Raw genomic sequence first — 24,154 nt, 5'->3', positions numbered from 1 at the left:
GATACACAAGCAGGAATGAGCAGCTAGCCAGCGTCGAGATCAGGAAGTATTCATCGTCAAAGTCGCTTTCAAGAAGCAAGACGCGCCGATCGCTCTTCCTCGGGCCATCACATCCACGCGCGCCCGTTCATACCAGCTCCTACCTATTCGATTCGCTCTGCACAACTTTCGACTATACTGACCACGCCCTCGTTGGGTGGGCATATGCTCTCAACAAATGGCCAGGTCCGGGGTCCGGTTTCGCTCATCTCGCGGTTGTAGTCCTGCGGTCCCCCTTGTGCGTGCGCAAGGCGCATGCACTCGCGCTACCCCGAGCACCACATTCCAGTTGACTCTGGCGACCCTGCTATAAGATATCGCACAAAAGATATACACCGGACAACCCGACTATCCCTCACGACAAGTCCTTCATGGAAGCTACGGGTAGACGATACAAGGGTAGCGAGAAGTACTCTCGCGTCTGCCCCCAATGGTCATCCTCGCTGGTAATCTCCACATCACTCCATTGAACATCAAGGCCCACGTCCGCAAGATGCAGCTCTGCGACATGCGTATACACGTCGTAGAATAAGGGGTCTGACGCTCGGGTCAGCACGGATTCGACAACACGATAGCATGCAAAACAAGGCCATGAAATTCGGTCACGTACTCGTCGCCCCGAGCCCATTGAAGAAGCTGAACCGCGATTCCGGTCCAGACAGTAAGTCCGGCAGATGCTGAAAGAAGTTCTTCAACTGCGCGTAATCCTCCGAGAACGTATCGGTGTAGACGACGTCGAAGCCGCCGACGTTGAGGAGGTCCTCGCTCTCGATCACGTCCTGCCACTTGCCCTCGAGGATCTTGACGCCCGGCTTCTCGTACCAGCCGTGCGCACGCATGTGCGCGAGGACGTCCGGGTGCGCCTCGATGATGACGTGCTGCTCGGGCGGCGGGTCGAGGGATTGGAAGAGGCCGTCGATCTAGGTGACCTTCAGCTTTGCAGGCGCCCATGAACAGGAGGATGTTACGCACAATCCCCAACCCAAACCCAACATTCAGAACCTTCAACGGCCCCTTCGTCCCCTCTGTCGTCCTCTTCACCGTTTCCTCCATAATCCCGCGCTCCCAGCCCATCATCACGCCCACCTCCTCGTCCTCATTGATCTTCAGCATGCAGATCTCCTGTCCATGCTCGTCCTTCGTGTACCGCAGCTTCGACTTCAGGAACTCTTCCGTCGAGGCCGCGCCCGTGTCGTCCTCGCCCCGGATGACGAGGTTCGAGGGGGAGGTTTCGGGGGCGCCCGAGCCGAGGAGGCTCTGCAGCATCTCTGGTTGGGGTCTTAGTGTGGGGGCGGGCGGAGGGCGGAGGGGGGACGACCTGCGCGGATGCCTGCATCTCGGATGAGGGTGTAGATTTTGTCGTTATTAAAGGAGAGGGCGATGTCTCCCGCGGTGTTTTGTCGCTTGTCGACTGTTCGGCTTGTGGGCATTCCCTCGAAATTGACGATAGTGTACTACGCACCAGCATTCCACACCGCGCCCTTCTTCAAAAGCAACTTCACCAGCTCTTCGTTCTGCATGTACGCAGCGGCATGCAGCGCCGAGATTCCCTCTTCCTCGTTCTGATACCACAAGGGCGCGCCGATCTCAATTGCCTGCGTGATGGTATCCATGCCCTCGTCATTGAGGATGCCGCTGATGAGGTGCTCGCCGAGTTGGGTGAGGATGGCGATGCCAGCCGCCTCTTCCGACTCAAACGCGTCGTCCTCGTCGCCTGAGGCATCCGCGTCGACGTCTACGACGTCCTCTGTAGGGTTCAGCTTGCGTCTTTTGGCTTCAGGCATGATAGGCGACAAAGGGGGGGTGCAGGATGATGGGCAGTAGCAAGTGACGGGCGCTAAAATGCGAATTTGAGATCGATCGCGAGGCTGGCTAGCAGCGTTGAAGTTCAACTTGACAAGGACGGCTGAGGGTCGAGCACGGAGACAGACGATGAAGAAGCGGTCAAAGGCTTCGGAGCCGCAGTATGACTGACATCCAAAGACCAGTTAGCCATGTCCCTGTAGCATACTTATCTACAGGTCCGCAAAGAGGAGAGACGAGATACTAGGTAATACAGTTCCGGTAAGATAAGATTGAGCACAGCAAAGGAAATCGTGAAGGGGTCGTGAAAGCCGTGAAAGGTCGTTCCAAAATAATGTAGGTGTTGCATGGGTGAGAGTAGCGTGAGACTGACGTGCGGGGAGAACGTGTGCGCGGCGTATGCAGGATATAGTGACGGGACATGAGGATAGCACGATGTGGATAGCAGGAACGAAAGAGAAGAGGTTTGAGGGGTAGGGGAGCCGAGGTCATGACTTGGAGTCGCTCCGTGCGGCGCCCTCGCTCTTACCACGAGGACGACCGTCTACTGCGGAAGCTGGTCGCGAAGAGGGGATGGCCGAGTCGTCCTGTGCTCGGGAGAAGAAGTCATCCTCCCCTTCATATGGCGAAGATCCAGCGTTGATCTATGGAAGTATGGTCAGCATACGAGCGAGAGGGTGGCGCGCCTCATGGACGGCGGCCCTTAAAAAAGACGCACCCATTGACCCAGCACCTCCCCCACCTGCTTCGCCTCTTCTGGAGTAAAGTTACAGTCCGTCCCCTTCTCTGCATGCAGTCGGAGCAATTCGCTCAACGACCGCCCGCCCTTCCCTTCTACGCGCCTTCCCGGCGTGGCGTGCTCGTCCGCGCCCCCCGGGAACGCGACAGAGTTCCGTGGTGGCGTCGATGGCGCAGCCGACATCTCCAACGAGCGATCCCAGTCCTCCATCTGGGAGCCGTTGGAGTGTATGGACAGATTGGACATCGAGAGGTCGTCCGCCATGATTTGTGATCGCGTCGCGGCTATTTGCTCGCGTTCGCGGAAGTAAAGTGCTGACAGCTGACGTTGAGGCTGTGCAGGCGATTGGGATATCGCGGACAGTTAAGGTCGCAATGAGAATCGTGGACGGGACTTGGAGGGAGGTAGGCGCGCAAGTATGATGTACTGCAGCGGCTTGGTGGCAGGAAACAAGTGTGAGAAATGCACAGGTCCAGCCTCAATTTGTTCCGTCCACGCGCTGTTAAACAAACCACGGTCACGTGGAAAACAACACTTCTCGTCTTGTTGAAGTTCCAACTCGCCAGAATGGGATAGAGAGATGTGGCACACAAATCCTCTGAAAACAGAACCAAATGACTATGCTCTGAGAGCCTACAACTAGTTGGGAAGAAACTGCTCTAGCTATTGCGAGGTCAATCACATGACTGCCAATGACTACTGTAGGCATTCGAAAGGGCGGGCCGATGCACCCGACCATCTTTCGACGTCTATTGCGCCTTTTGAATCTTCCCCCAATATCGATCTGGCAAAGCCAAAACCTGTTCGAGCTCGAATTGAGCCGAGACCACGATAAACATGCTGGAAGCACATTGCTCAAACAGCCCTCTGAACTGCCAGCTCGCCATTGTACTTCGCGTACAGCTGCAGTTCATCTGGCGTGAGCGAAGGGCCACAGCCTGATCAGATTACGTCCCTAGGAAGTACAAGGTCTTGAGGCCTGCGATAGCTCCTGTGGAAGCCTTACTCCTTGCCCGCTCCCCCGTTGTGCGACCTTACAACCTCGCGCTACCCCTCATCCTCCCCCGTTGCTCGTCCTCAGCGCTACCACATACCACTGACCATCCCTTTCGTGATAAGCAGTTATCAACAGATCTCACAGCATGGACAGTGGTTTTCCCGCGATCCATACACCCGTAGACATGCCAAGGCGTGCTTCGCCGCCGAGCGACCCCCCGCCTCGTCGGCCCTCACTCCGGGTCCATCTCTCCCCACCTGCGCTGCAGGACAGCGACCACCCCTTAACGGACAGCCCGACGGACATCGATTCTGCGTCACACTCAACGTGCGCACCGAAAGTTGACTGCGCAGACAATATTCGCGATGCAGACAATACTGCCAACGAAGACCGACCGAGTGTCTCTGCCTCAGAATCGGAGGATAGCGCATCCCCTGGCTCGTCTCCAACGGATTCCACATGCAGTGCTCCTGACTGGTCAGGAGGATCCGTCGCTGAGCATCGCCCCGAACGTATCTTACCAGGACGGGACCTTCCCTACAACCTACGCCCTCTTCTGCCGGACAATCTGGACCCGAACCCCAGCGCGCCCATTCACACCATGTATGTTCATGCAACGTTATGATCACAAAGTCTGACTCCTTCAATGTTAGACCGCAATTCGATCCGAATGTCAGGTACACTGTACATGCTGGCCAATGCAAGTTCGGATTTGGGTGCGTTTAGGTCCTCACTGGGCAGATAACAATATTGACCGCCGTCAAGTGAGAAGGTGCCCTTGGGATGGGTGCGCGTCATTCACCCCGCCGGCCAGCCATACTTCTGGAACGAAGAACATGTAGGTCCTGCGTGTCATCTCGCGCTCGATAGTACCTGACTGCGTGCATCAGAACGCTGTTACTCTCGAATGGATGCCAGACAGCGTTGTTGCCAAACACGTCAACAGGACCCTTACCTACGTCGCCCACCAAATCGAGCATTGGGACGGCGAGCCGCTCCCAAAGGACCGTCAAATCGTCATCTCGCTGGAACCAACGCCGAATGCAACTACTGATTATGCTGCCCTTTACTATATCGCCTCGCCGCGCTACGAGACTATATTCTGGTTGGCGGAGTACAACCTCGACTGGGAGATAGGCTTGATGTTGCAAGCGCAGCTCGAGCCTCAGATGCTGGGTATATACCTCAAGTACCAGTTCTAGTGAGTTTGCGGAGACATCGTTCAAATCTCTCCATGCTGACAGAGACATCGTAGCAAGCACTGGGACAACTTCCCCGATATTCAGACTGTATCCCGATGCCAGATCCGCCGCTGGCAAATGATCCTCGAGAACGCCCTTGCAGGTAAGCGGCTACTCTCTATCGCTCGTGGCGATAGCTAACCCACGGTATAGACGTCCGATTCTCGAAGACGTCAACCGTGAACTACAACGTGGACAAATTGCAGGAGATGATAGAGATGGTCCATCGCATGTACTGTGCGTCTCGCTCCGTATCGAAGCGTCTTCAGGTGACTGACACGGGCGTAAAAAGCCCGGGCCAGTCGGGCGGCCGCGCGAGACAAGAAAAAGGCGGAAAAAGACGGCAAGGACAAGAAAGACTACAAGGTCAAGGCGCGAGCGCCAAAGAAGCCTGATCTCTCCGTCGAGGGTGAATGGCTCCCAGGTCGAATGATGCAGCACTTCTGTGAGTAAACGCACGCGCATACAGCGACGCTCGTGTCCTGACTTGCCGGGTTAGATCAGGATCGCTTCCTGAACCTATACAGCCAGCGCGGCGCGCGCGTCGACCGCCTGCAGTCTGTATTCGGGAAATCGCCGGGCGATATCCCAAAATCCTGGTACATCCGCATCCTCGGTCTCCTCCTCTTCAGGGCTCCGAATAACCACCTGGACGAGCTGAACCAGATGTGGGTGGACACCGTGCTGTCGCGGAAGGTGTGGAAGAAGCGCGTCAAGGCGCTGCTTTCGGATTGGACAGAGCAGCGAGTTTTGGTACGTCGTGCTCCCCATCCGGGGGGACGCTGGCTAATCAGGAGCTCAGGCGACCATCTTGTTGACGGCGAACATGTCATTCCTCAGCATCGATGGTCCATCACCGGACGGTTTCACTAAGGTTATGTGTTTCCTCTCGGTAATCAGCTCATGTGCTGCGTTCGTCCTCATCACGGCCTTGGAGAGGCGTATCCGGAGGATTCAGAAGAATATTGATCTGCAAGCTGCGGTACGTGCTCCCCGGCATGCCCTTTCCCGCATGCTCATGACGAACAGCAAAACTGGCTTCAGCTGCTGAACAATAGCAAGATCGGGCTGGAAATCCTCGCCGTTCTACTTGGCCTGCCGTATGGCTTCACTGTCTGGTCGTAAGTGGTGCCCATTCCCATCAGCTTCGACGTCTAACATCTCGTGAGAATCATCTTCTTCTGCATCTCCTTCCTGAGCTACTGCATGGACGACGTGAAGTCGCCCACGGGGATCACCGTCGGAACGATTTTCGGGATACATTTCATCATCGTCGTATGGGCCCTCTGGGTGTCGATGGAGAAGCGAAAGCCCATCCAGGACCACGGGCAGATGCCCAAGGTGGTCTTCACGAAGGTCGCGAAGGCCAGTAGGTCCGCGAGCAGGGCTTTGTCGGGCCCTATCCGTCGGATGTCCACGAAAGCGTGGCAGACGACACAGAGGTCGTTATCATTCGCTATACAGCAGGTGAGTCAGTATTGTTCGACGTCACTAAGTGGTGGCTTACATGTCGCTCTTCGCAGAATGGTCAGGACAAGAACGAGCTTCCCCTGTACAGGCGGTCAACCCAACTTCCGCCCAATGGATCTATTGCATAAGGAAGGTGTAGAATAACATCAAAGTGTATCGAGTCTCGCAAGGAGGAAGTTGACTCTGTTGTAAGGCGAAGGACATGAATATTTGCCAATCTGTAGTATGTACCCTCGCCTCTGTCGAGTTTAGCGACATTATTATCAACCAGACATGCGTGCTTCCCGGCGTGAATACCTGAGCAGGGTCTACATGTCTCTGTTGGTTCAGGTCTAGTTGGACTTTGTTGGTCCAGGCTGGACTGTCCACGTGTCTCTCGGCCCGGTAGCCGGTTCGCTGGCGAACGTGTTGAATCAGTGGATGCGGAGTGGTTTTGTGCTCCTCACACGGAATGAACACGTCGACGGGAAGTCTTCTTCGGAGGGCGGCGCTTCATGGACTGAAATGAGGTGCGCCTTCGAAGTCCTAGTACCAGGAGGGCTGTACTACTTATTGAATCGATGGAGCACAGGTCTTGCCGCATGTTGATCTGCTATTTGGCTTGGGGGAGCATGGGCGGCGAATGAGCGCTCAGAGAGCGCCAGGCTTCGCGTATTCTCCACCTTCACTGCGCGCCTCCCTCTGACCAGCTGGCGCTCATACCGATCCTGTCCTCGCGTTCCCCTCCTGCTTCTCAGTATGTCAGGCATGTCAGGACCATCGCGAGACAGCTATTCCATGTCTGGACACTCCTCCGACGCCAGCCGATCGTCTCTCCCATCGGCTCGTCCTGCTCGTCGCCGCAGACCCTCCTCGTCGGCGCCGCCTCCGATCGTCATCCCCATCCTCGATGTCGGCGAAAACGAGCTGACAGAAAGTCCGAAAGGGATGTACAATCGGGACTCGTTTTCGTCAGATAACGGCAGGCATCCCGGCAAGCGCGCGTCTCTGGCCAGCCAGCGCTCGCGGAGCTGTTCCCCCGCACCGACAGCCTCGAGCGCGTCTACTGCGACTTCCAAGACCTTGTCTTTCCAGAGCCACCTTGTTGGGGGTGGCCCCATCGCCCACCACAATCCCGATGTAGTGCGCTCAAATACGGAGCATTCAGAGGAGGACGAGAAGCCTTTCGCATTGCGGCCATTCCTTCCTGAGGGAGTTGATCCAAAGTCTGAAGAGCCACAGTTCACTGTGTACGTGCTGTGCCTGTTTTCTCGGATGACGACTAACGTCTACCAGGAATCGAGCGAACGGCGAAGACTACGAGGTAGAAGCCTGTCAGTGCGACTTTGAGCCATCGTACGTCCTGTCGTCTGTCTTTGCCTGCGACATGCTCGCTCATCGTTTCTGCAGAGACAATCCGCCTCCGGGCTGGACGCGGCTTACCCACCCCGATGGTCGACCTTTCTTCTGGCATCAGAAGAACGTATGTGCCGTACCCTCATCTGTACTTCGGCCTCTGACGGACAAACCAGCGGGCGCTTACGGCGGAGTGGATGCCCGATGGTGCTGTAGCCAAATGCGTCGATACCGTCGTTGAATTTATCCTCGATGAGTACGAATACCGTCACGGCAACCGCGAACTAGGGGATCGTCAAATCGTCGTTGGATTGGAAGCTCTGCCGCTGCTCGGACCTGATCAATACGCCGCGTTATATTACCTCGTCGATCCCGAGAAAGAATGCGTCTTCTGGCTAGAGAAATATTCGATTTCGTGGGAGATATCGCAGGAGACGGAAGCCCAACTCGAGTCGCAGTTGATAGGGCTCTTCTTGCGGTACCAATTCTAGTACGTTGGCTGGCTCTCATCAGTGGCGCTTTTGACCTACGAACGTACAACTAGTAAGCATTGGGATAACTTTCCGAACGTGCAGAAGACTTCTCCGGAGCGAATACTCCAATGGCAGAAGCTCCTTGACGACGCGCGGGCGGGTAAGCACATCCATTGTGCCCGGTAGCAGCTGACTCATGCACTTTCCAGATGCCTTTTTCTCTACCACGTCGACAGTCAACTACAATGTGAAGGAACTGACGAGCCTTATTGAGATGGTCGATTCGATGCTCTGTTAGTAACGATGGCCTTTGCGTTTCTCTGCATGCTCAATCTCTTCGCAGCGCGTGCAAAGACCGCGAAGAAACTGGGCGTACGACTCGAAGGCGAATGGCTGCCTGGACGAATGTTACAAAACATCTGTGAGTCAACCGTCTTCGTCCACCGCCACCATCTAACCTCGTCAGATCACGACCAATTCATGAACTTATACAGTCAACGGGGCGCCCGTTCGGATCGCCAACAGTCGATCTTCAACGAATCGCCCACCGATGTCCCCCAGTCGTGGTTCATCAAGATCTGCGGGTTCTTCCTGTTCTGGGCGCCCCAGCACCATCTCACGGGCCTAAACCGCATGTGGGTTGACCGAATGCTGGCGAAGGAACCTTGGAGAAATCTCGTGAATACGCTCCTAAGGGAGTGGGAAGGACATCGGGTTGTGGTACGTGCGCCGCGTGTTCACTCGTGGGGGGCGCGGCTGACGCGGTTGGATCTGCAGGCGACCATTCTTCTCGCAGCGAACGTGTCCTTTCTGGGCGTCAACGACTTGCCGGAGGGAATCGTCCAGATCGCCTGCTTTCTGTCCGCGATCAGCTCGTCTACGTCGTTCGTCCTGATCACCGCGCTGGAGGGTCGTATCCGGCAGATGGAGAGGCATGATATTCTTCGAGCAGTATGTTCCCTCTCGTGTCGTCGCTTCGCACTCGATTGACCTTTGCGCAGCAAGCGTGGCTCAAACTTCTTAACAACGAGAACATTGGTCTCGAAATTCTGGCCGTGCTGCTCGGCCTACCATACGGATTGACCATCTGGTCGTAAGTCAATTTCATCTTCGCCGGCTTAGGGTACAAGCTCAACTCGCCCGCAGCGTGATCTTCTTCACCGTCTCCTTCATGGCCTTCTGCATGCACGATGTCAAGTCCACGACCGCGCTCATCGTCAGCGTGTACTTCGCCTGGCACCTCATCGTCCTCCTCTGGTCGCTTTGGATATCGCAGGAGGATCGCAAGACCATACACGACCATAGGCGGATTCCTAAGGTCGTCGTGAAGAAGGCGGGCAAGGGCGCGAAGTCTGCCGGGAAGGCTGTTGGGAAGCCGATAAAGAAGATGACCAGGAGCCTGACTATCCAGGTCGCGAAGAAGTCGACGAGATGGTCGGACTCGGACAAGACGGCGGTGGACTCGGTGAGTGGTGTTGATCATCGAGGATACGAATGCATTAGCTTACACGCGCGCAGCGCGGCTCGGTCACCTCTTTCGGGATGGGCGCTATGAGGAGCAGCCCCGACGCGATGGTATGATGACGGGGAAGAGATGTAACACTGTATTCCGTCGTTGGCTTGGGCATGTACTCTATCGTCTTGAACAACGTATGTATGTAAGTACCAGTAGGTATTGTATGTAAACGTGACATATCTGTGTCTAATCAAAGTATGTAAATACTGCTTTCACTACGTGCAGTCGACTACTTATGCGATCGTCGATTTTCGACGCTGACCCAACTGCTGAGGTGCGCAATGGCGGCGCATATAATGTGCTGCCCTCTTAAGCCTTGACAATTGCTATACCGAAGACGCGCAGACACACCCATACAAGAGGGCGTGGACGGTGGAACCGGGATAAACGCCTACATAGCGCTTAGACACACGTGTATCCCTAGCATTATCCAGCTCTGTGCCACCACCAGGCCGTCGCCCCGAGGATCTCCTCGCTGGACCCGCTAGGCTATTCCAACCGCACACAGGGGCAGCCGCCATCGCCAGTCTGAACGCAGGCCAGCCGGCCCAAATATACCCTTTTGAGACTTTGTGGCCCATTCTACCAAAAAATCTGGGTTTCCCTCTTACTTACAGGATCGACAAGCTAGCACTTGAAGGGACAGAGGGTAGCGTTTCCACCGAAGCCGAAAAGATTTATTCTTTGTCTCGACTGAGTATTGCAACGACAGGCCCCTCTGGTAGCACGCACCGCCCCACTGGACCATGCCGTTCCCAGTCCAGTTCAGGCGCAAACGGCAAGTGACTGCATCCCGCCGGCTGGCACGTATCTGCGTGAGTACCAGCCTCCAACGGTCCCGCTGCTCACTATCTCCTCGTGCGGTGAACACGGAAGTTAGCGTTGAGGAAGATTGATGCCTGCAAGTGTACTCGGTTTCGGAATCCATCGCTACTAGTCGTTCAGCTCCAAGCGGGTATGGGGCCTGCGTGCACTCTATTCTCTTGTTGATTGCTTGCAGTAGCAGTGGTGTCGTGGTTTAACACGAAATGCGTTTCAAGGCCATCACAGGATATTTTCGAGAATTAGGCAGTTCGAAATCTAGAGCGACTTCGTGGGAAGCACGCTTGGCGCCTTTGTGAGACGCGCGGTTCGTATGTACCACAACTAGGGTGCTGAAGGTTACCAGGTTCCTAAAATCATTCATACAAAGGACTCCCGCGAATGCCCTGCTATTATTGACGGGAACATGACCGTCCGCGAGTTGGACGGTTAGTAAGCGCCTCGAAGCAGACTAGTCATCCCTTTGAAAGCACTGATTCCACCTCAGACTTTCCAGAACCCAGCCGCCTCAATGAATCGCTTCGAAGCTTGACCTTGGGCAAGTCAAGCACTCGCGCAGATTTGCGAACGGCGTACATCATACGACTGTAGCGCGTCCTTCATCGTCTATGGCTCCATCAACGTCATTGTTGCCGAAACAAGTTAGCTCACAAGAGGAGAGTGCGCAAGGAGGGAGGGCTTCCATCGCTCGCCCTCCGCTCTGTAGCTTACTATAAGGCGAGTTAGAATGACATACCGCGCGTGAAACGCTACCCAAGTACACAATACATGAGCAAGTCCACTTGTCTTCGGGTCGTGCGCGCGAATTCTATTGAACCTCGTCCTAGTATTCTCACGCGCGGAATCGGGCGTGTCGTCCGTCCCGATGGAATATGCACGCTCATCTGCCCCGTCCGACCTCCAGTGCCTGCGCGTCCTAGCTACGAAGCTCCCTGCTGCCAGAGCAAAAGGTGATTGATCTTTCGCCATCCAATCATGCAGCCATCTTCTCAATGGAAATCCTCAGCTGGCTACACGCCAGCTTGAATGCATTAATCCCGCCCCGCACCCTTCGCTCTCAAGGCGATGTAACAGCTCCCCACTCCGAAACTGTCTCTCGCATCCTCCATCCTCGTCTCCCTGCAACGCCGCCTAACCTGGCGAGATGATGCGAACCAGTCCAAAACCAGCCCAATAATCGGGAGAGACACGAACCGAGGACGCTCCGAAGCTTCGTACCAGTGGATCCTCTGAGAGCCAGCTGCATTCAAGTCGCGTGTGTTCAGCTGAGGACTGTGTGGTCATCCTACCTCCGCCGAGATTACAGGGTTAATCGAAGGGGACACACTACGAGTCTTCCAATAGAGCTTAGACTCTCGGTTAGGACGCCTTGCAGGTAAGCATCGTTTGGGGTGTCCTCGAATCGTGATACTGTTCATATATCGGTCAAAAGGCGCACGACATCCTGGCTCTGGCTCTGACGCAGAGCGAATGCCATTTCAATGTGGAGTGGTTGTACTCGAACACCGCGTGTACCGCGGCCCTCTCAGGTCGCTTCGATGCAGCAACATGGGTGCGTTCGCCTGCCTTCCCCTCGTACGCTTTACCACGCCTCGCTATGGCGCGCCGCAGCGAAGATAAGTTGAAGCCGTAGATATATGCCTACGTATTCGTCGTGTCTACCCTCCAGAACTGCCCAACCTCTCCTTCGCCCATGCCGTCCTCAGTTCACGGAGAATATTCTGACTCCGAGTCTACAACAAAGTCCAGTCTTATGGAGGCACCTACCATCAGGGAAGACCTGCTCCCAGGCCGCATAAGGGTACAGCAACAAGCGGATATTCTGGACGCTTTCCCTCTCCCCAGCCATTGGTGTGCGCCCCAAGGATCAGGAGTCCTCGCAAGCCTTCGTCGGGCACTATTCAATCTTCTGTGTATAGCGGCCTATGGACACGCTGTGCCGGAGCTCGTATGGGCCGCTATACTCCTCGAGAAGGAGGCCGGTGATGAGAGTGTTTGGGAGGCCCATATTCGACATATATGCGACCATCTGAACAATGTACTTCTGGTGGTGCGTTTGCAATTGCATTTTACAACGAGTTCTAGCTCACGGTGTTGTAGGCAGGGCTACTGTTGGCTAGTGCGGCTACCTTTCTGACAACAGAGCCGCCAAGAGACGAGATCGTCAACTATACCCGTCGCGGCCCTTACATGTGTTTAGTCGGATCCTTTGGGCTACTCATCGGAGGCATCATCGCTGGCGAGGCGTGCGTTATCGTGACAAAAAAGGCGCAGGCATACTGGTCGGAGAAGGTCTGTTGCTGAGGCTCGTTCATCGCATGTTGCCTGACATTTGGTTTGACTCCAGGTTTTGTACGCAGACCGCTTTCATGTTTACTGCACCTTGATCATGCTCTCGTACCCTTTCTTCTCTGTTAGCATCGCAACACTACTTCTAGCCTTCGGTATGTGCCAGTGCATCGCATGTTCTCCGCATCTCATGCAGGGCTACCTTAGGCCTTCTCACTAGTGTATGGTCTGCCAGCGATCCCATCGTGCAGGGCGCGTCTTCCTTATTCCTCATCCCTCCACTCTCAATGACTTTCTTGTTCGCTCTTTCTTGTGCCACGGCGAAAGGCCCGAGTATTTTAACACCGCCTGAAAGGAGATCGCGTGAATCAGTGAATACAGCCCATGATAGCTCTGTCTGAGCCGTGTAACGATGATTAGGCTATATATTCGCGATCTTTGAGATGTGTACCTTGCTGTATTTATCTATTTAATATATATCTTCAGGCTTGACCGCAATGAGCGTCCAATATCTCGGATGAATCTCTTGGCTCTCTACGAAGCGCGAGTGCAGTATCCTGATTCGGACTCGCCGTCGGGAAACGTAAGCGCTCCTTCCGTGAGAGTTGAGGATGCATTTGAAGGTCCTGCATCCGAAACGCCTCTCAGTTCACGACAAGGTAATGGCAAGGCGCCACCCGGGGTGTTTCGCGGAAGACGCGTCTTGCGTGATTCGAACCCGCATGTACGGGTCGTCATGCGTACGCGTCACAGCTGGAGTGCTAGCGGAAAGCCACTCTGCATGATGATTGGGGACACCTCTTTACTGCGCGTCCCTGCCCTATTGACGCTCACAGAGGGATCGAATGGTGATTGCTCGACTAGGATGCAGGAAGACGTCAGCCTCCCTCAATGCAAGGTATCGTCGATCGTTGCAAAGGTTTACTATCTGGCAGGGCCGGATAGTGATATACAGCCTGAGTGCACACTACTTAGTAAGCCCTCAGCGGTCGCAACTCTTCGTACTTCCAATACTTCTTCAGATTCGCCCCTTTGAGGTCCTCGACCTGCGCGTGACGTGCTATAGTGAGGACAATGAGTAGCGCAAGCGGAGGACGTCATTTACCTCCTGATCTAGGTGCTTGAAGAGCACATCCTTGAAGCTATCCAAGCAAGCGCGCATCTCCTCTGGCGAATAAGAAGTGTTGTCCGTCCTGTATGTACGAACAAGGGTACTGAGGTCCTCAAGTCCTGACTGCGGGCAAGAGAAGGTCATAGGAGTGATCATGATTGTTACCTTTGTGTATTCCCTCGTGAGAGACGACATGCTCGCCCCGGTCCTTATGGGAGAACTGCGGCATGCGCTTGGCGAGGTAAGGAAACCAGAAACGCTCCTCGATAGTGTGATGCATGTTGAGGTCTATGAGGTGTGTCAATGGCTATCTGAGGTATATAATGTGTTGCTCACGGTCGATGAACGACAATGCGCTACGAAGGTAGAGATTTAGGTTCCATCCTTTCTTGCTGAAGGAACCGTCGGCAAGCTAGAGCTCTTCAGACATCAGGGAGTGACAGGCGGGTTAGGAGATACACCATACATCGTATAGCTCATCGACTGACTGTGAGTGAGAGTGCGAATGCATGAACAGTATTCATGTCCCTCACAATGGCGCTTGAATTCAGTATGAAAATAATTCATTTTTGTGCTAAGCTGTTGCGACAGAGGGTCATCCAGACTAAGAACAAGCAGAATGGGAGGTCAGACATACGCCGTCCCATTTTTCGTCAGAAATGGAGTCGTCCATGACTTGAGGAGATGATGGGGAAGGACAAGAAGGGAGCACCATTGTTCTCCGGATTTGGAAGTTAGGCGCGTCGCGTCACACGTCTCTCCGCGCCACCATGGCCGCCAGCGCGGACCCCTTGGAACTCGACCGGCTCGCCGAGGAGCTCGCGGAGCGCGAAGGGAAGTCGAATTCAATCGAACCAATAAACCATGATCTGCCTCTTCCCCTCCCCTTGTCGCACGAGAATCCGTACCTCACGGCCCCTACCTTCAATGTCGAGGAGTTCCTGCTGTCGCGGGTGCACACATCCCTGCCAGACCTGCGGAGGGAGCTGAGGGAGTACATGGCAACCCTCAAGGAGGAGCTGGTGCGCCTCATCAACGACGACTATGAAGCGTTCATCAGCCTGAGCACCGACCTGCAAGGGGAAGGCGTGCGCCTGGAGCGACTGAAGCAGCCGCTGGGGGACATCAAGGCTCAGATCTTGGTGCGTGCACATAGTTTGTGATTATGCGCAAAGCTCATACATAGGCAGGAATCGAAAGACGAGCTGAACGCTATCCAAGCTGCAATTCAGGACAAGCTGCAGAAGCGTGCAGTGCTGCGTGAAGAGAAGGTGCGTCGCTCATCAGTCTCCCTAGGCCTTAGCTGATCATTGAAGTCAGGCGCTACTTCACCTATTGCTCAAGATCTCCGAGAACATGACGCGCCTCGAGAGCCTGCTATCCATCACTACCGAGCAGGAATCCTCAGAGGGAAGTAGCAGCCAATTGACATACGGGATCGAGGAGACCACCGAGGACAAGTGCGTGCCATCTTATACACCACCATCCGATCGCTCATCTATCTGAAGGGACCGTACAAGCCAGGCCAAGCATCTCAGTCGCGTCGCGGCGGAGTACAACCAACTCTTGTACCATGTCAACAAGGCTCGGTCCGAGAAATGTGTCTTTGTCGACCAGATACAATGGGTATGCAGCTGGATCCCCATATACTTCCAATGCTAATGCGCTGCAGAGAATAGACCGCATTCAATCGTCGTTGTCCTCTGACCTGGATCACCTCTTCTCCAATCTGCTATCAGGCCTGGCGGACGGCAACAAGGTCTCCGAACTGAACAAGGCGAAGTGGACGTCGGACCTCACCGAATGCCTACGGACGTACGACATGCTGGGTCTTTGGCGGGACGCGGAGGACATCTTACGGCGAGACGTCGTCCGCGCGTATGTGAAGAAGGTCAGTCGCCAGCCCAGCTGTATGCTGACTCACTCATCTCTTCCAGGCTATCTTCCCTGGCGCGCTCGCAGCACCACCATCGCCTCTCGTGCCTCATACTCCCTTCGTAACCTCCAACGCGCCGTCCTTCCTCCAAAGTACCAAGCTGCCAGTCACGCCCTATACCCCATATACCGCCATGCACAACCGGACAACCTTCGCACCCACTCTTGGTCTGGCCTCATCTTCACCTTGGGCTCGCTCACTTGAAGAGCTCGACGACCCGCTCGCCAAGCTGTATATTCAGATCATCCGTTTCGTCGAGCGCGACCTCAGCCGCATCATGGACATCGCAGAACGAGTGTCGCTGAAGCCCATGTCCATGACATCGCGGGACAAGAACGGCAGCGCAGCGAACCTCACTAGTCTTGCGCTGGAGCCGGCGCGCACGTCGGAGTTCCAAGGCTTCGAGATGATGGCGAACGTCGTATGGGCTGAGATCGGGAACTCCATCATCGAGGAGCTGGGGACCGTCGTGTTCGCGGCAGGCAGGCCGAACGAGTTCCGCAAAGTAAGCCTCTGATTTGCGTGGGCTTCGTGAGCAGGGACTGACGAGTCATGCAGAACCATGAGATGACCCAGTTGTTCCTACGAGCGCTCGAGGTCCTGGCACCATCTGAACACGCCGTCGAGGTGATGCGAAAGCACCCGGTGTACATGAACTTCGAGCGGCGCTGGCAGCTACCCGTGTACTTCCAGTTGAGGTGGAAGGAGATCGTCACCAAGCTGGAGGAAAGCTTGAGCGTGACGAAGCTCGAGAGGGCGGGAGCAGGTATGAGATCTGCCTTGTTACGCGGGTCGACGGACTGACGACTTTGGTTCAGTCGCTGACAAGGAGTTCGCGACGAGTCAAGCAAGAGCGGTCTGGGAAGCGATATCTGCCTGCTGGAGTGCGGAGATCTACATCCCGGATTTGAGCCATCGCTTCTGGAGGTTAACGCTGCAGGTGAGCTTCCCCGCGATCTTATTCACCACAGCGTATCGCTCATAACATGCAGCTCCTTAGCCGGTACAAGACCTGGCTAGACCAAGCTCTCGCGGGCGCCGACGAATCACCAACGAGGACGACTGCCGCTTATCCGGCCAAGGAGCGCGTACGTCTGTTCATTTGCGAACCAAGGATCTACTTACGACTGGCGTCAGCGCGCCGACTCACCCGTCGGGCGTTCCTCCACGTCGACGCCGGCGCCGCCAAACGAAGCGCCGTCGGCTGAGAGCATCGCCGCGGACGATGCGGCTCTGCGCAATTGCTCGACTGTAATGGCGGACATCCGCGCGATGGAGGCGAATGTTATGACCATTTGGCAGGAGCAGATCAGCGTTCTACTGCCTGAGTCGGCGAATGAGGATGAGACGAATCCTGAAGGTGGGCATCTGACTTATCATGACGACCCTTTAGCTCACATTCTCCAGACGCCCTCAAACACTCGCTGGAGCAGATCACCTCTTTGCAACCCGGGCTTTCCAGGCGCATCATCTCGGTGCTCGTGCGGCGCTGCTCAGAGGCGCTCTTGCCTGTTCGCTCGATCCCCTCGCAGTTTCGCGCCATGTCGAACAAGAAGATGCCTTCCGAAGCCAGCTACTTTATCCCGACGATCTTCAAGCCCGTCAAGACGTACTTCGGTATCAACACCACCGAGGGGCCGGGCTCTCCGCTGAAGGACCTGGTCCACCCTTTCGCTGTGGAGATCTTCGAGACCGTTGCGGAAAGGTAAGGCGACACTCAAGCACTTTCCCGCACATCAAGCTAACATCGGACTCAGGTACGGGTACTACGTGACCGCCATGCGCAAGACGGAAGAGTCGCTTCGGCGCCTGAAGAAGGGCCGCAAGACCACGTTCTCGCTCTTCGGCGGCGGCGCGAAGGACGACGAGGGTCGCGATGAGGAGCGGATCCGGACGCAAATGATCCTTGACGTCGAGGCGTTCGGGAGAGAGGGTGAGGCATTGGGGGTGGATGTGGGGCAGAGCGCGGCGTTCAGGATGCTGGACGAGATGGTGCACAGGGAGGAGGGTGAGCTAGGGTCCTGCACGTTCGTTCATTTCAGCAGAGCACTAACGTGCCTCCAGGTGATGCCCAAGCTTGATCTGGTAGCGAATGTCTTGATACAGACAAATACACTGAAATTCGGCCATGCCTTGCAAGCGTGTAAAACTGCCTTGACGAGGCATCCCCAGGGTTCGCGCGGTAGAAGTCCGCGGCACCAGGGGACAGGTTCGCTCCTGCAGTTCTTGTACCGACTGTCGGTGGGGCGGCACAATGCCCAGTCGGCCGATGACGAGGGTCGTGAGTACAGAGAGGTCAGAGAGGTTGGGCGTTCGTCAGTGCATTGACTAATGCTGACTGCGGGGCATACTTCCATTCACTGGCTCACGCTCGGTGCTCATCTTTGTGGAATTTCCCTAAACGTCGCAGAGGTCTGCGCGATGGTAGGCAACGTCGAGGTACTATCTTCCTATCCGACGGAAGCTCATGGTCTTTTCTCCGAGAGTCAGAGATTGAGAACGACGAGGTTGGGGTGAGACAATAAGCTGTATTCTCCCCGCAACCGTGTGCGAAGTAACACCAGCACCGTGATCTTGAAGACCCTATCCCCGCCGGAAGCATGCCCGTCTGTATATAAGTGCGGCTCGAACCGCGCAAGACTCACGGCCGGCTTTGACGCGACCCATCCCCGCGCCGCCATCAAATTCAGCTGCCGGAAGCATTCCCTATTGTCGGCCATCTTCGTCGTGCCTGCCCTCTTTGCATCTTGCCACCTTCCACCATGTCCACGATCCCCGCACGCCGCCGCCGCCACTCCTCCTCGGGCAACAAGCCCTCATCGACCGTGCAGATGCTCAGCAAGGTCGCAGCGGATCCCGTTCCGCGGCCTAAGAGCACGACGGGTGTCGCGCGCCCCGTGCAGCGCCGCAGAGAGAAGAGCCCGGAGCACGGCGACGACGACCCATCGAGCGCGAGCGACTCGGGCGACGAGCACAGCAACGTCGGGCACAGCGATGGCGACGAGCCATCTTTCGATGCCCCCTCGTCCGATCGCGCCGGCGCCGGCGCGGAGCTCGAAAATTTAGCCCCCCGGCCGACAAAGCCGCTGCCCACAAGGCTCGCCCCCTCCTCTTCTGCCACCACCACGCAGAACGGATCGCACGCCTTCAACATGGCAGCCACAAACGTCAAGACCGAGTACGCCCAGCCGCGTCCCGTCCCCATCGCAGCAGCCAGTGCATACGCGCCCGCGCCATCACTTCTCAGCAACCCGCAGATGCTCCCGCAGCTGGCGCATGTTAGCCAGCAACGTAGACTTTATGTCATTCTCGAGCAAGCTTGCCTTGAGGCGTACCGTATCTCTGCGCCCAAGTCGGCCGGCCCGAACGCGCGCGGTCGCGGTGGCGAGGTCAAGTACACACTCCTGAACTGCGATGATCACCAAGGGATTCTCGCGAAGACTGGGAGGGATATCGCAGACGCGCGTCCGGACATCACCCATCAGGTGCGCAGATCGATGTACTTTTTTGAGCGCTGGTAGCTGATTGACCTGCAGTGCTTGCTCACCTTGCTCGACTCGCCATTGAACAAGGCGGGCCTGCTTCAAGTGTACATTCACACTGCCAAGGGCGTCCTGATTGAGGTCAACCCTCATGTCCGCATCCCGCGTACGTTCAAGCGCTTTAGCGGCCTCATGGTGCAGCTTCTGCACAAGCTTGCTATCCGTGGCGCCAACGGACCCGAGAAGCTTTTACGCGTTGTCAAGAACCCAGTCACCGACTACTTGCCTCCCGGCACTGTCAAGCTCACCCTTTCTGGCGATGCACCGACAGTCCGCTTGTCGCAGTACTTGCCCTCGGTGCTCAAGTCGTACGGACAAGGTAAGACATTTTCTCTTTGTTCTCTAAAACACGTTTCTTATCGCCGTTGTCCCCTAGGCAATGCCCCTGCGCAGAATGTCGCGGTCTTTGTCGGCGCCATGGCCCGTGGCCGGGACGACTTCGCGGATCAATTTGTCGATGAAAAGATCTCGATCAGCGAGTACGCCCTGAGTGCGAGCGTCGCGTGCGGCAAGGTGCGTCGTGGTACTTCCGGCCTGTAGATATCTTATTAACACCCGCCGTAGTTCTGCTGCGCTCTTGAGGAGCTTTGGGACGTCGTCTAGGCGTCGCCGGTCTTGGCGAAGGTCGTCGTAAAGACGGCCACGCCGGTCCCTCCTTTCTTTCCTGTCCCTTCATATACGCGCGGAGTTCAACCCTCATGCGCACCTTTTTCGAGTTCAACTCTCGTCCTCTGATGATGATCATGAAAAGAAAAAGAAATGCCAGCATTCGTGTTGTCTCGCTTTGCGCCCGTGCCCCCATACTATCATCGTCGCACGCCAACCCACCACCAGAACACCCTCGCATCGACAACGCACCACCTCACACCACTCGCCCTCATCACGAATGTCACGCAACCTAGCATCTACCGCACCAGACCGCTCGCGTCCTGTGCATGCCTTCGTCCTACCGCGCGTCAACCGCACGCCGTCGCTCGTTCATGCCCCTCTTTACCCCTAACTTATTACCTTCTGCTTCGCCCACCTGCCTTTCAACCGGCGGGATTTCTTCTTGGTGTCTGTACTCTCTTTCGTGTACTTACTGAACTATCTGCTACTGCTTGGTTGTTGGTAGTTGATCAACGGATATGGTTGATAAATGGCACTTGCTTCTGATCTCGTTCCAAGTGGAGCGGACTTGCTCGCGCTGTGCCGCCCTTGTGAACTATCCGATTGAACAGCTGACTGACCTATGGTTCTGAGCAACGCCCACACGCAAATGGCGATGATCCTTCAACAGCTGCAGCGCGCCAGGATCGGAGCAAAAAGAGACAATAAATATTGAGACCCGTAGGTCTACCACTCCGGAAAAGCGTGTCATCCTTGTGCAGGGGCCATGCTAATCTTCTCTGTATCGTTCCAAATTTTTCGTATGTCACCCCGAAGGGGACGTAAAGGGAGAAGGTACGCACGAAGTCATTGGCAGATTTTTGGAGTTAAATTTGGCGCGGAGGGTGTGCGCCTGTGGGTTCGTAGCGGTCCGTCGAACGCGAGTCACGCGCGTGCGTGTCACAGCGAACTCCGGCTTGCTCTCGACTCTCATCTATGGCTTTTCCATCGCGCTTGACGACGCGCTGCTGGTACGGACTCGTGTATCAGGAATGACTCGGGATACATGCAGTTCTACCTCTACTTGATTCGCGGCACGATCCATCTCGCAAGCGTGGTTGAGCAAGATCGACTCAGCAAGACTCAGCTCGTCCGACTTACTTGACGCCTCCCTCAGCCTTCCGGCCAACACAGCTGCAGTGAAGAGACATGATCTATAGCTGTGCTAATAGACAGTGGCTATAGGTGCTGACCCATCCAGCAGCGCGCCGGCGACCGCATCTCATCTGAGGACCTTGACTAGCGCCCCTTTTAGAGCACAATCAGAATGTTAATCCCCCATGATTGTGATATGCTTGCGGCTGCGGACGCGTTGTGCTAAAAGTGAATGGCATGGTAATCTTGCGATGCAGATTCCTAGCGTGGAAGGTTGGGTTGCGCCAGCGTATTTTGCATCACGGACCCAAGTAAGTCTTGACCCGCTCAGCCAATACTGATTGTTCAATATCAGAGCTTGACCTCGAAACTCGTCCTGCCAAGTCCCTGCGGATATTACGACAACCAGGACGTAAGAGATACCGTCCCCAGGCGTGCTGGCCCAAGGGACGTACAGGGATCCTAGCCTGTACGCTATCGTAGACTAGCGTGATACACTGATTCCGCAGATTTCGATTCGCCTATTGTTTCAGGTTACGCACAGATTGTCAAAGTATCACTGCAACATGATCAACCCCGTCTTAAAGCCACCTGCGTACCGCACTGTCTCTGCCAGCCTGCAGTCTGCGCAGCGCGCCGGCTTGTGCGCGCTGAGCGCCCAGTCTCCGCCAATGAAGATGGTTGATTTCGTCGCAACTCTGTCTGCCGTATATACGGGCGTATATAATCCAGGTTCTCATCCTACAGGTTCCAAGCAGTCACCACTATCCAAGCCATGTCTGACGATACATCTAGCCAGCCGCAAGTTCTCCGCCTCGGGTCGCGCGATGTGTTGATGATACAAGTTGCGCTTATGGAGATAGCGGTCGACCTTGTATTCTACGGTGAGAGCGGTCCGCACCGGAAAGGACGACATCAGACGCTGACTTTCGGACTTCGAAGGCGTACAGACAGGCCTCTTCTTCGCCGCCGTGTCCGCTCTAGCGTAAGCGTAGTCTCTGTCTCTCGTATGTCAATCCTTGACTAACGACGCGTAGACATCAAGACAATCGATCGCGCCTTGTCACAGCGGCCGTCATCCTCCTCTTCGTGTCCTCGACATCCGAGGTCGCCCTCGAAATTCTGTTCTATGTCGTGCAAGCACCCATGATTCTTGCAACGGATTTGGGAAGCGTTTACGACCTCCTTTTTCGCCTATATCTCGCCACCGAGATTTGCTTCAGGTTCAATGTGAGTTTGCTGTGCGTCTCCCATTCACAAGCTCTCTTTTCTGATGCTTCCACGCTGGCGCATCCAGTTTATCATGAGCGACGCGATCGTGATCTGGCGTGCGTGGGTGCTCTGGCGCGACAACCGCATCGTTAAAGTCATTCTCTCTTTGTGCATGGCCGGAAGCTTGGGTGAGTCCATGCCTGCGAAATATCGGTGTCAACACTCAGTAGCAGCATAGTATTGCCTATCGTTGAATGCGTATTCTGGGTCAGGGATGCGATGGGGGAGCCGGTCCCTCACTTGATGTCGCTCATGGTCACGACGCCGCTTCTGGTCACGAACTCCGTCACTACAATCCTCGTCGGCTTCCAAGTATGGTGCGTATGCGGTGCACGCGCAAGGCTCGCTTGCTGAGTTGCGCTTCAGGTATTATCGTCGCAATATCAAGGGAGCAATAGGCCCATGGAAGCGGTCGACCCAGGTCGAGAAGGTCCTTGTCCTTCTCTTGGAATCGGGGTTCGCGTACTGTCTGATATGGGTACGCCGTCACATCGTCTTACAAGCCCTTCGATCGAACCTTCCTCAGGCGGTCCGCCTCGCTCTCGACGTAGCTCAAAGTGCTGGTCGTATTGCTATTCCCTACGCCGTTATCACGATTGCCTATCACAGTACCGCCGTATGTCTCTGCTCATATCTAAGAAGACCGGTGCTGACACGCGCGCACCTTCAGGGGATTTATCCCACCCTAATTATCCTCGTCGTCGCAATGCAACGGTCAGCAACGCAAGACCTGGCGCTCAGTCAACAGATATCTCTACCCATAATGGAAGGAGAGGAGATCGTCTTCCAGACGAAGAGCGGGCCATCGAGATCGGTCGACGAGACGCATAGCGAATGGCTATCTGGGTCTTCGGTGATACAAGATATCACTCAGGAAGATCGATCGTTGACTTCAGGCGAAGAGACTTTGCCCTACGATGCCACCCATGGCGAGCCGAAGCCTGTTGTTGAGCGCACACAGACATCTTAGCTTTATGTCTATGTCAGCGAGGCATCTCAGTAATTGTGCGTGTGATCGGTCGTCTGAAGGTAGGGCAACTAATCCCGTTCTTCCGCCCTTGAATTGGGTTTTTGTCGCCTTCTCAGAGCTAGGATCCAAAGTATGTGTATAATATTGGCGATAGTGAAAATAAGACCGTTGCGGGATGACGGTCGTCTATGGGCCTTCTTGTGATTCACTCCATCTCAGAATTCGCGAAGCGTCGTTCTCGCTTCACGATGCTCAGAGCTTCTCAGGGCTTGGTAGGGCTTATATACTGACGCACTCACTTCACCCCAGGTAGTCTGCGTTCGTCGTGATCGTGTCTATCAGTATGCGGACCTCGCTTTTCACCGAGGGTGTATTCTTGTGGGTTCGCATAGGTCCGACGAACTCGGGTCACGCGTACGAACGTCACGTTGAACTCCGGCTTGCTCCTGACCCTCACCTTCCTTCAACCTCGGTGGTTCATCCGTCTTATAAAGATTGTCGCCGTATGCTCTATCAGTCTTTTCTTGGGGGCGTTTAATTCTGGGTCCGAATGGAAGAAGGACAGAGGTTGTATACAAGTGCGGAGGCGAGTGAAAGGTTGCAAGGAGTTCCTAACCCGATTGTATGCTGGGACTGACCATGCCTTCACGAACATGAGTCAGGTGTTTACCCGTCTCATTGACTATGAAACAGGCAGTTCCAAGGCCGCCATGTGCCAGAGTTACAGCGAGCTGTCTTGCCCTGAGCGTGTGGCTTTTGAGAAGGCCAAGGGTCGATCAAAGATGTACGCGCAGTCATACCATCTGCCCGCAATAGAGTAAGATAGAATTCGATTGTCTCTCACCTGAGTTCTCAT

The 24,154-nt window shown here is 55.4% G+C and overlaps 10 protein-coding genes across 10 annotated transcripts; 6 read left to right on the top strand and 4 right to left on the bottom strand.

The window, feature by feature from the left end:
• Positions 1 to 391: 391 nt before the first annotated feature.
• Positions 392 to 1,898, bottom strand: SCHCODRAFT_02634853 (S-adenosyl-L-methionine-dependent methyltransferase; the record flags this gene model as incomplete). Its single annotated transcript, XM_003029370.2, has 5 exons — positions 1,502 to 1,898; positions 1,358 to 1,450; positions 1,012 to 1,307; positions 650 to 959; positions 392 to 576 (listed from the first exon to the last, which is right to left on the bottom strand). The coding sequence occupies exons 1-5, from the start codon at positions 1,821 to 1,823 to the stop codon at positions 395 to 397; spliced, it is 1,203 nt and encodes a 400-aa protein (XP_003029416.2). The 5' UTR covers positions 1,824 to 1,898.
• Positions 1,899 to 2,330: 432 nt separating this feature from the next.
• SCHCODRAFT_02670523 (uncharacterized protein) lies at positions 2,331 to 2,764 on the bottom strand (the record flags this gene model as incomplete). The annotated part of the gene is made up of 2 exons (XM_003029369.2): positions 2,331 to 2,486; positions 2,561 to 2,764. 2 exons carry the CDS (start codon positions 2,762 to 2,764, stop codon positions 2,331 to 2,333), a joined length of 360 nt encoding a protein of 119 aa, XP_003029415.1.
• An 830-nt stretch (positions 2,765 to 3,594) lies between these two features.
• SCHCODRAFT_02634849 (uncharacterized protein) lies at positions 3,595 to 6,570 on the top strand. The gene is made up of 12 exons (XM_003029769.3): positions 3,595 to 4,181; positions 4,232 to 4,294; positions 4,344 to 4,416; positions 4,469 to 4,779; positions 4,834 to 4,922; positions 4,973 to 5,056; positions 5,112 to 5,264; positions 5,319 to 5,572; positions 5,622 to 5,801; positions 5,849 to 5,940; positions 5,989 to 6,286; positions 6,343 to 6,570. The coding sequence occupies exons 1-12, from the start codon at positions 3,724 to 3,726 to the stop codon at positions 6,415 to 6,417; spliced, it is 2,130 nt and encodes a 709-aa protein (XP_003029815.1). The 5' UTR covers positions 3,595 to 3,723; the 3' UTR covers positions 6,418 to 6,570.
• A 183-nt stretch (positions 6,571 to 6,753) lies between these two features.
• On the top strand, positions 6,754 to 9,879 carry SCHCODRAFT_02634845 (uncharacterized protein). Its single transcript, XM_003029768.3, has 13 exons — positions 6,754 to 6,798; positions 6,861 to 7,518; positions 7,565 to 7,624; positions 7,679 to 7,751; positions 7,801 to 8,114; positions 8,169 to 8,257; positions 8,307 to 8,390; positions 8,441 to 8,518; positions 8,564 to 8,817; positions 8,875 to 9,048; positions 9,099 to 9,190; positions 9,244 to 9,562; positions 9,616 to 9,879. The coding sequence occupies exons 2-13, from the start codon at positions 7,028 to 7,030 to the stop codon at positions 9,676 to 9,678; spliced, it is 2,091 nt and encodes a 696-aa protein (XP_003029814.2). The 5' UTR covers positions 6,754 to 6,798; positions 6,861 to 7,027; the 3' UTR covers positions 9,679 to 9,879.
• Positions 9,880 to 11,723: 1,844 nt separating this feature from the next.
• SCHCODRAFT_02370160 (uncharacterized protein) lies at positions 11,724 to 13,159 on the top strand. The gene is made up of 5 exons (XM_050342496.1): positions 11,724 to 11,810; positions 11,868 to 12,485; positions 12,536 to 12,727; positions 12,783 to 12,879; positions 12,932 to 13,159. Exons 2-5 carry the CDS (start codon positions 12,129 to 12,131, stop codon positions 13,123 to 13,125), a joined length of 840 nt encoding a protein of 279 aa, XP_050198878.1. The 5' UTR covers positions 11,724 to 11,810; positions 11,868 to 12,128; the 3' UTR covers positions 13,126 to 13,159.
• A 420-nt stretch (positions 13,160 to 13,579) lies between these two features.
• Positions 13,580 to 14,508, bottom strand: SCHCODRAFT_01357961 (uncharacterized protein; the record flags this gene model as incomplete). Its single annotated transcript, XM_003029368.3, has 6 exons — positions 13,580 to 13,770; positions 13,830 to 13,954; positions 14,001 to 14,123; positions 14,172 to 14,247; positions 14,302 to 14,322; positions 14,473 to 14,508. The coding sequence occupies 6 exons, from the start codon at positions 14,506 to 14,508 to the stop codon at positions 13,696 to 13,698; spliced, it is 456 nt and encodes a 151-aa protein (XP_003029414.1). The 3' UTR covers positions 13,580 to 13,695.
• A 97-nt stretch (positions 14,509 to 14,605) lies between these two features.
• Positions 14,606 to 17,900, top strand: SCHCODRAFT_01215211 (COG complex component; the record flags this gene model as incomplete). The annotated part of the gene is made up of 13 exons (XM_050341264.1): positions 14,606 to 14,977; positions 15,026 to 15,106; positions 15,156 to 15,295; positions 15,344 to 15,461; positions 15,508 to 15,726; positions 15,773 to 16,276; positions 16,330 to 16,537; positions 16,590 to 16,711; positions 16,764 to 16,859; positions 16,909 to 17,131; positions 17,179 to 17,476; positions 17,529 to 17,779; positions 17,836 to 17,900. 13 exons carry the CDS (start codon positions 14,606 to 14,608, stop codon positions 17,850 to 17,852), a joined length of 2,649 nt encoding a protein of 882 aa, XP_050198877.1. The 3' UTR covers positions 17,853 to 17,900.
• Positions 17,901 to 19,028: 1,128 nt separating this feature from the next.
• SCHCODRAFT_02511131 (Nep1-domain-containing protein) lies at positions 19,029 to 19,916 on the top strand (the record flags this gene model as incomplete). The annotated part of the gene is made up of 4 exons (XM_003029765.1): positions 19,029 to 19,256; positions 19,308 to 19,610; positions 19,707 to 19,826; positions 19,878 to 19,916. The coding sequence occupies 4 exons, from the start codon at positions 19,029 to 19,031 to the stop codon at positions 19,914 to 19,916; spliced, it is 690 nt and encodes a 229-aa protein (XP_003029811.1).
• Positions 19,917 to 20,542: 626 nt separating this feature from the next.
• Positions 20,543 to 20,755, bottom strand: SCHCODRAFT_059117 (uncharacterized protein; the record flags this gene model as incomplete). Its single annotated transcript, XM_003029367.1, has 1 exon — positions 20,543 to 20,755. A coding segment is annotated over one exon (213 nt), but the record flags the coding sequence as incomplete, so codon positions are not given.
• Positions 20,756 to 21,622: 867 nt separating this feature from the next.
• On the top strand, positions 21,623 to 23,298 carry SCHCODRAFT_02670516 (uncharacterized protein; the record flags this gene model as incomplete). The annotated part of the gene is made up of 9 exons (XM_003029764.2): positions 21,623 to 21,756; positions 21,804 to 21,940; positions 21,999 to 22,041; positions 22,094 to 22,286; positions 22,354 to 22,456; positions 22,507 to 22,645; positions 22,695 to 22,806; positions 22,855 to 22,944; positions 22,999 to 23,298. The coding sequence occupies 9 exons, from the start codon at positions 21,623 to 21,625 to the stop codon at positions 23,296 to 23,298; spliced, it is 1,251 nt and encodes a 416-aa protein (XP_003029810.1).
• Between the last annotated feature and the right edge of the window lie 856 nt (positions 23,299 to 24,154).

The sequence above is a fragment of the Schizophyllum commune genome (genome assembly GCF_000143185.2).
Source record: "Schizophyllum commune H4-8 unplaced genomic scaffold SCHCOscaffold_9, whole genome shotgun sequence".
Classification (NCBI taxonomy): domain Eukaryota; kingdom Fungi; phylum Basidiomycota; class Agaricomycetes; order Agaricales; family Schizophyllaceae; genus Schizophyllum; species Schizophyllum commune.
Note: the sequence above shows the minus strand (reverse complement) of the source record. Positions and strands in the feature narration are given on the sequence as shown.

Bases quoted from the DNA above. Each gene is read 5' to 3' on its own strand.
- SCHCODRAFT_02634849 (XM_003029769.3), top strand. From the start codon at position 3,724: ATGGACAGTGGTTTTCCCGCGATCCATACACCCGTAGACATGCCAAGG. The intron at 4,295-4,343 runs GTGCGTTTAGGT...ACCGCCGTCAAG, and splicing joins CAATGCAAGTTCGGATTTGG to TGAGAAGGTGCCCTTGGGAT. The intron at 5,057-5,111 runs GTGCGTCTCGCT...GGGCGTAAAAAG, and splicing joins GATGGTCCATCGCATGTACT to CCCGGGCCAGTCGGGCGGCC.
- SCHCODRAFT_02634845 (XM_003029768.3), top strand. From the start codon at position 7,028: ATGTCAGGCATGTCAGGACCATCGCGAGACAGCTATTCCATGTCTGGA. The intron at 9,191-9,243 runs GTAAGTCAATTT...ACTCGCCCGCAG, and splicing joins TACGGATTGACCATCTGGTC to CGTGATCTTCTTCACCGTCT. The intron at 9,563-9,615 runs GTGAGTGGTGTT...ACACGCGCGCAG, and splicing joins ACAAGACGGCGGTGGACTCG to CGCGGCTCGGTCACCTCTTT.
- SCHCODRAFT_02370160 (XM_050342496.1), top strand. From the start codon at position 12,129: ATGCCGTCCTCAGTTCACGGAGAATATTCTGACTCCGAGTCTACAACA. The intron at 12,728-12,782 runs GTCTGTTGCTGA...GTTTGACTCCAG, and splicing joins AGGCATACTGGTCGGAGAAG to GTTTTGTACGCAGACCGCTT. The intron at 12,880-12,931 runs GTATGTGCCAGT...GGGCTACCTTAG, and splicing joins AACACTACTTCTAGCCTTCG to GCCTTCTCACTAGTGTATGG.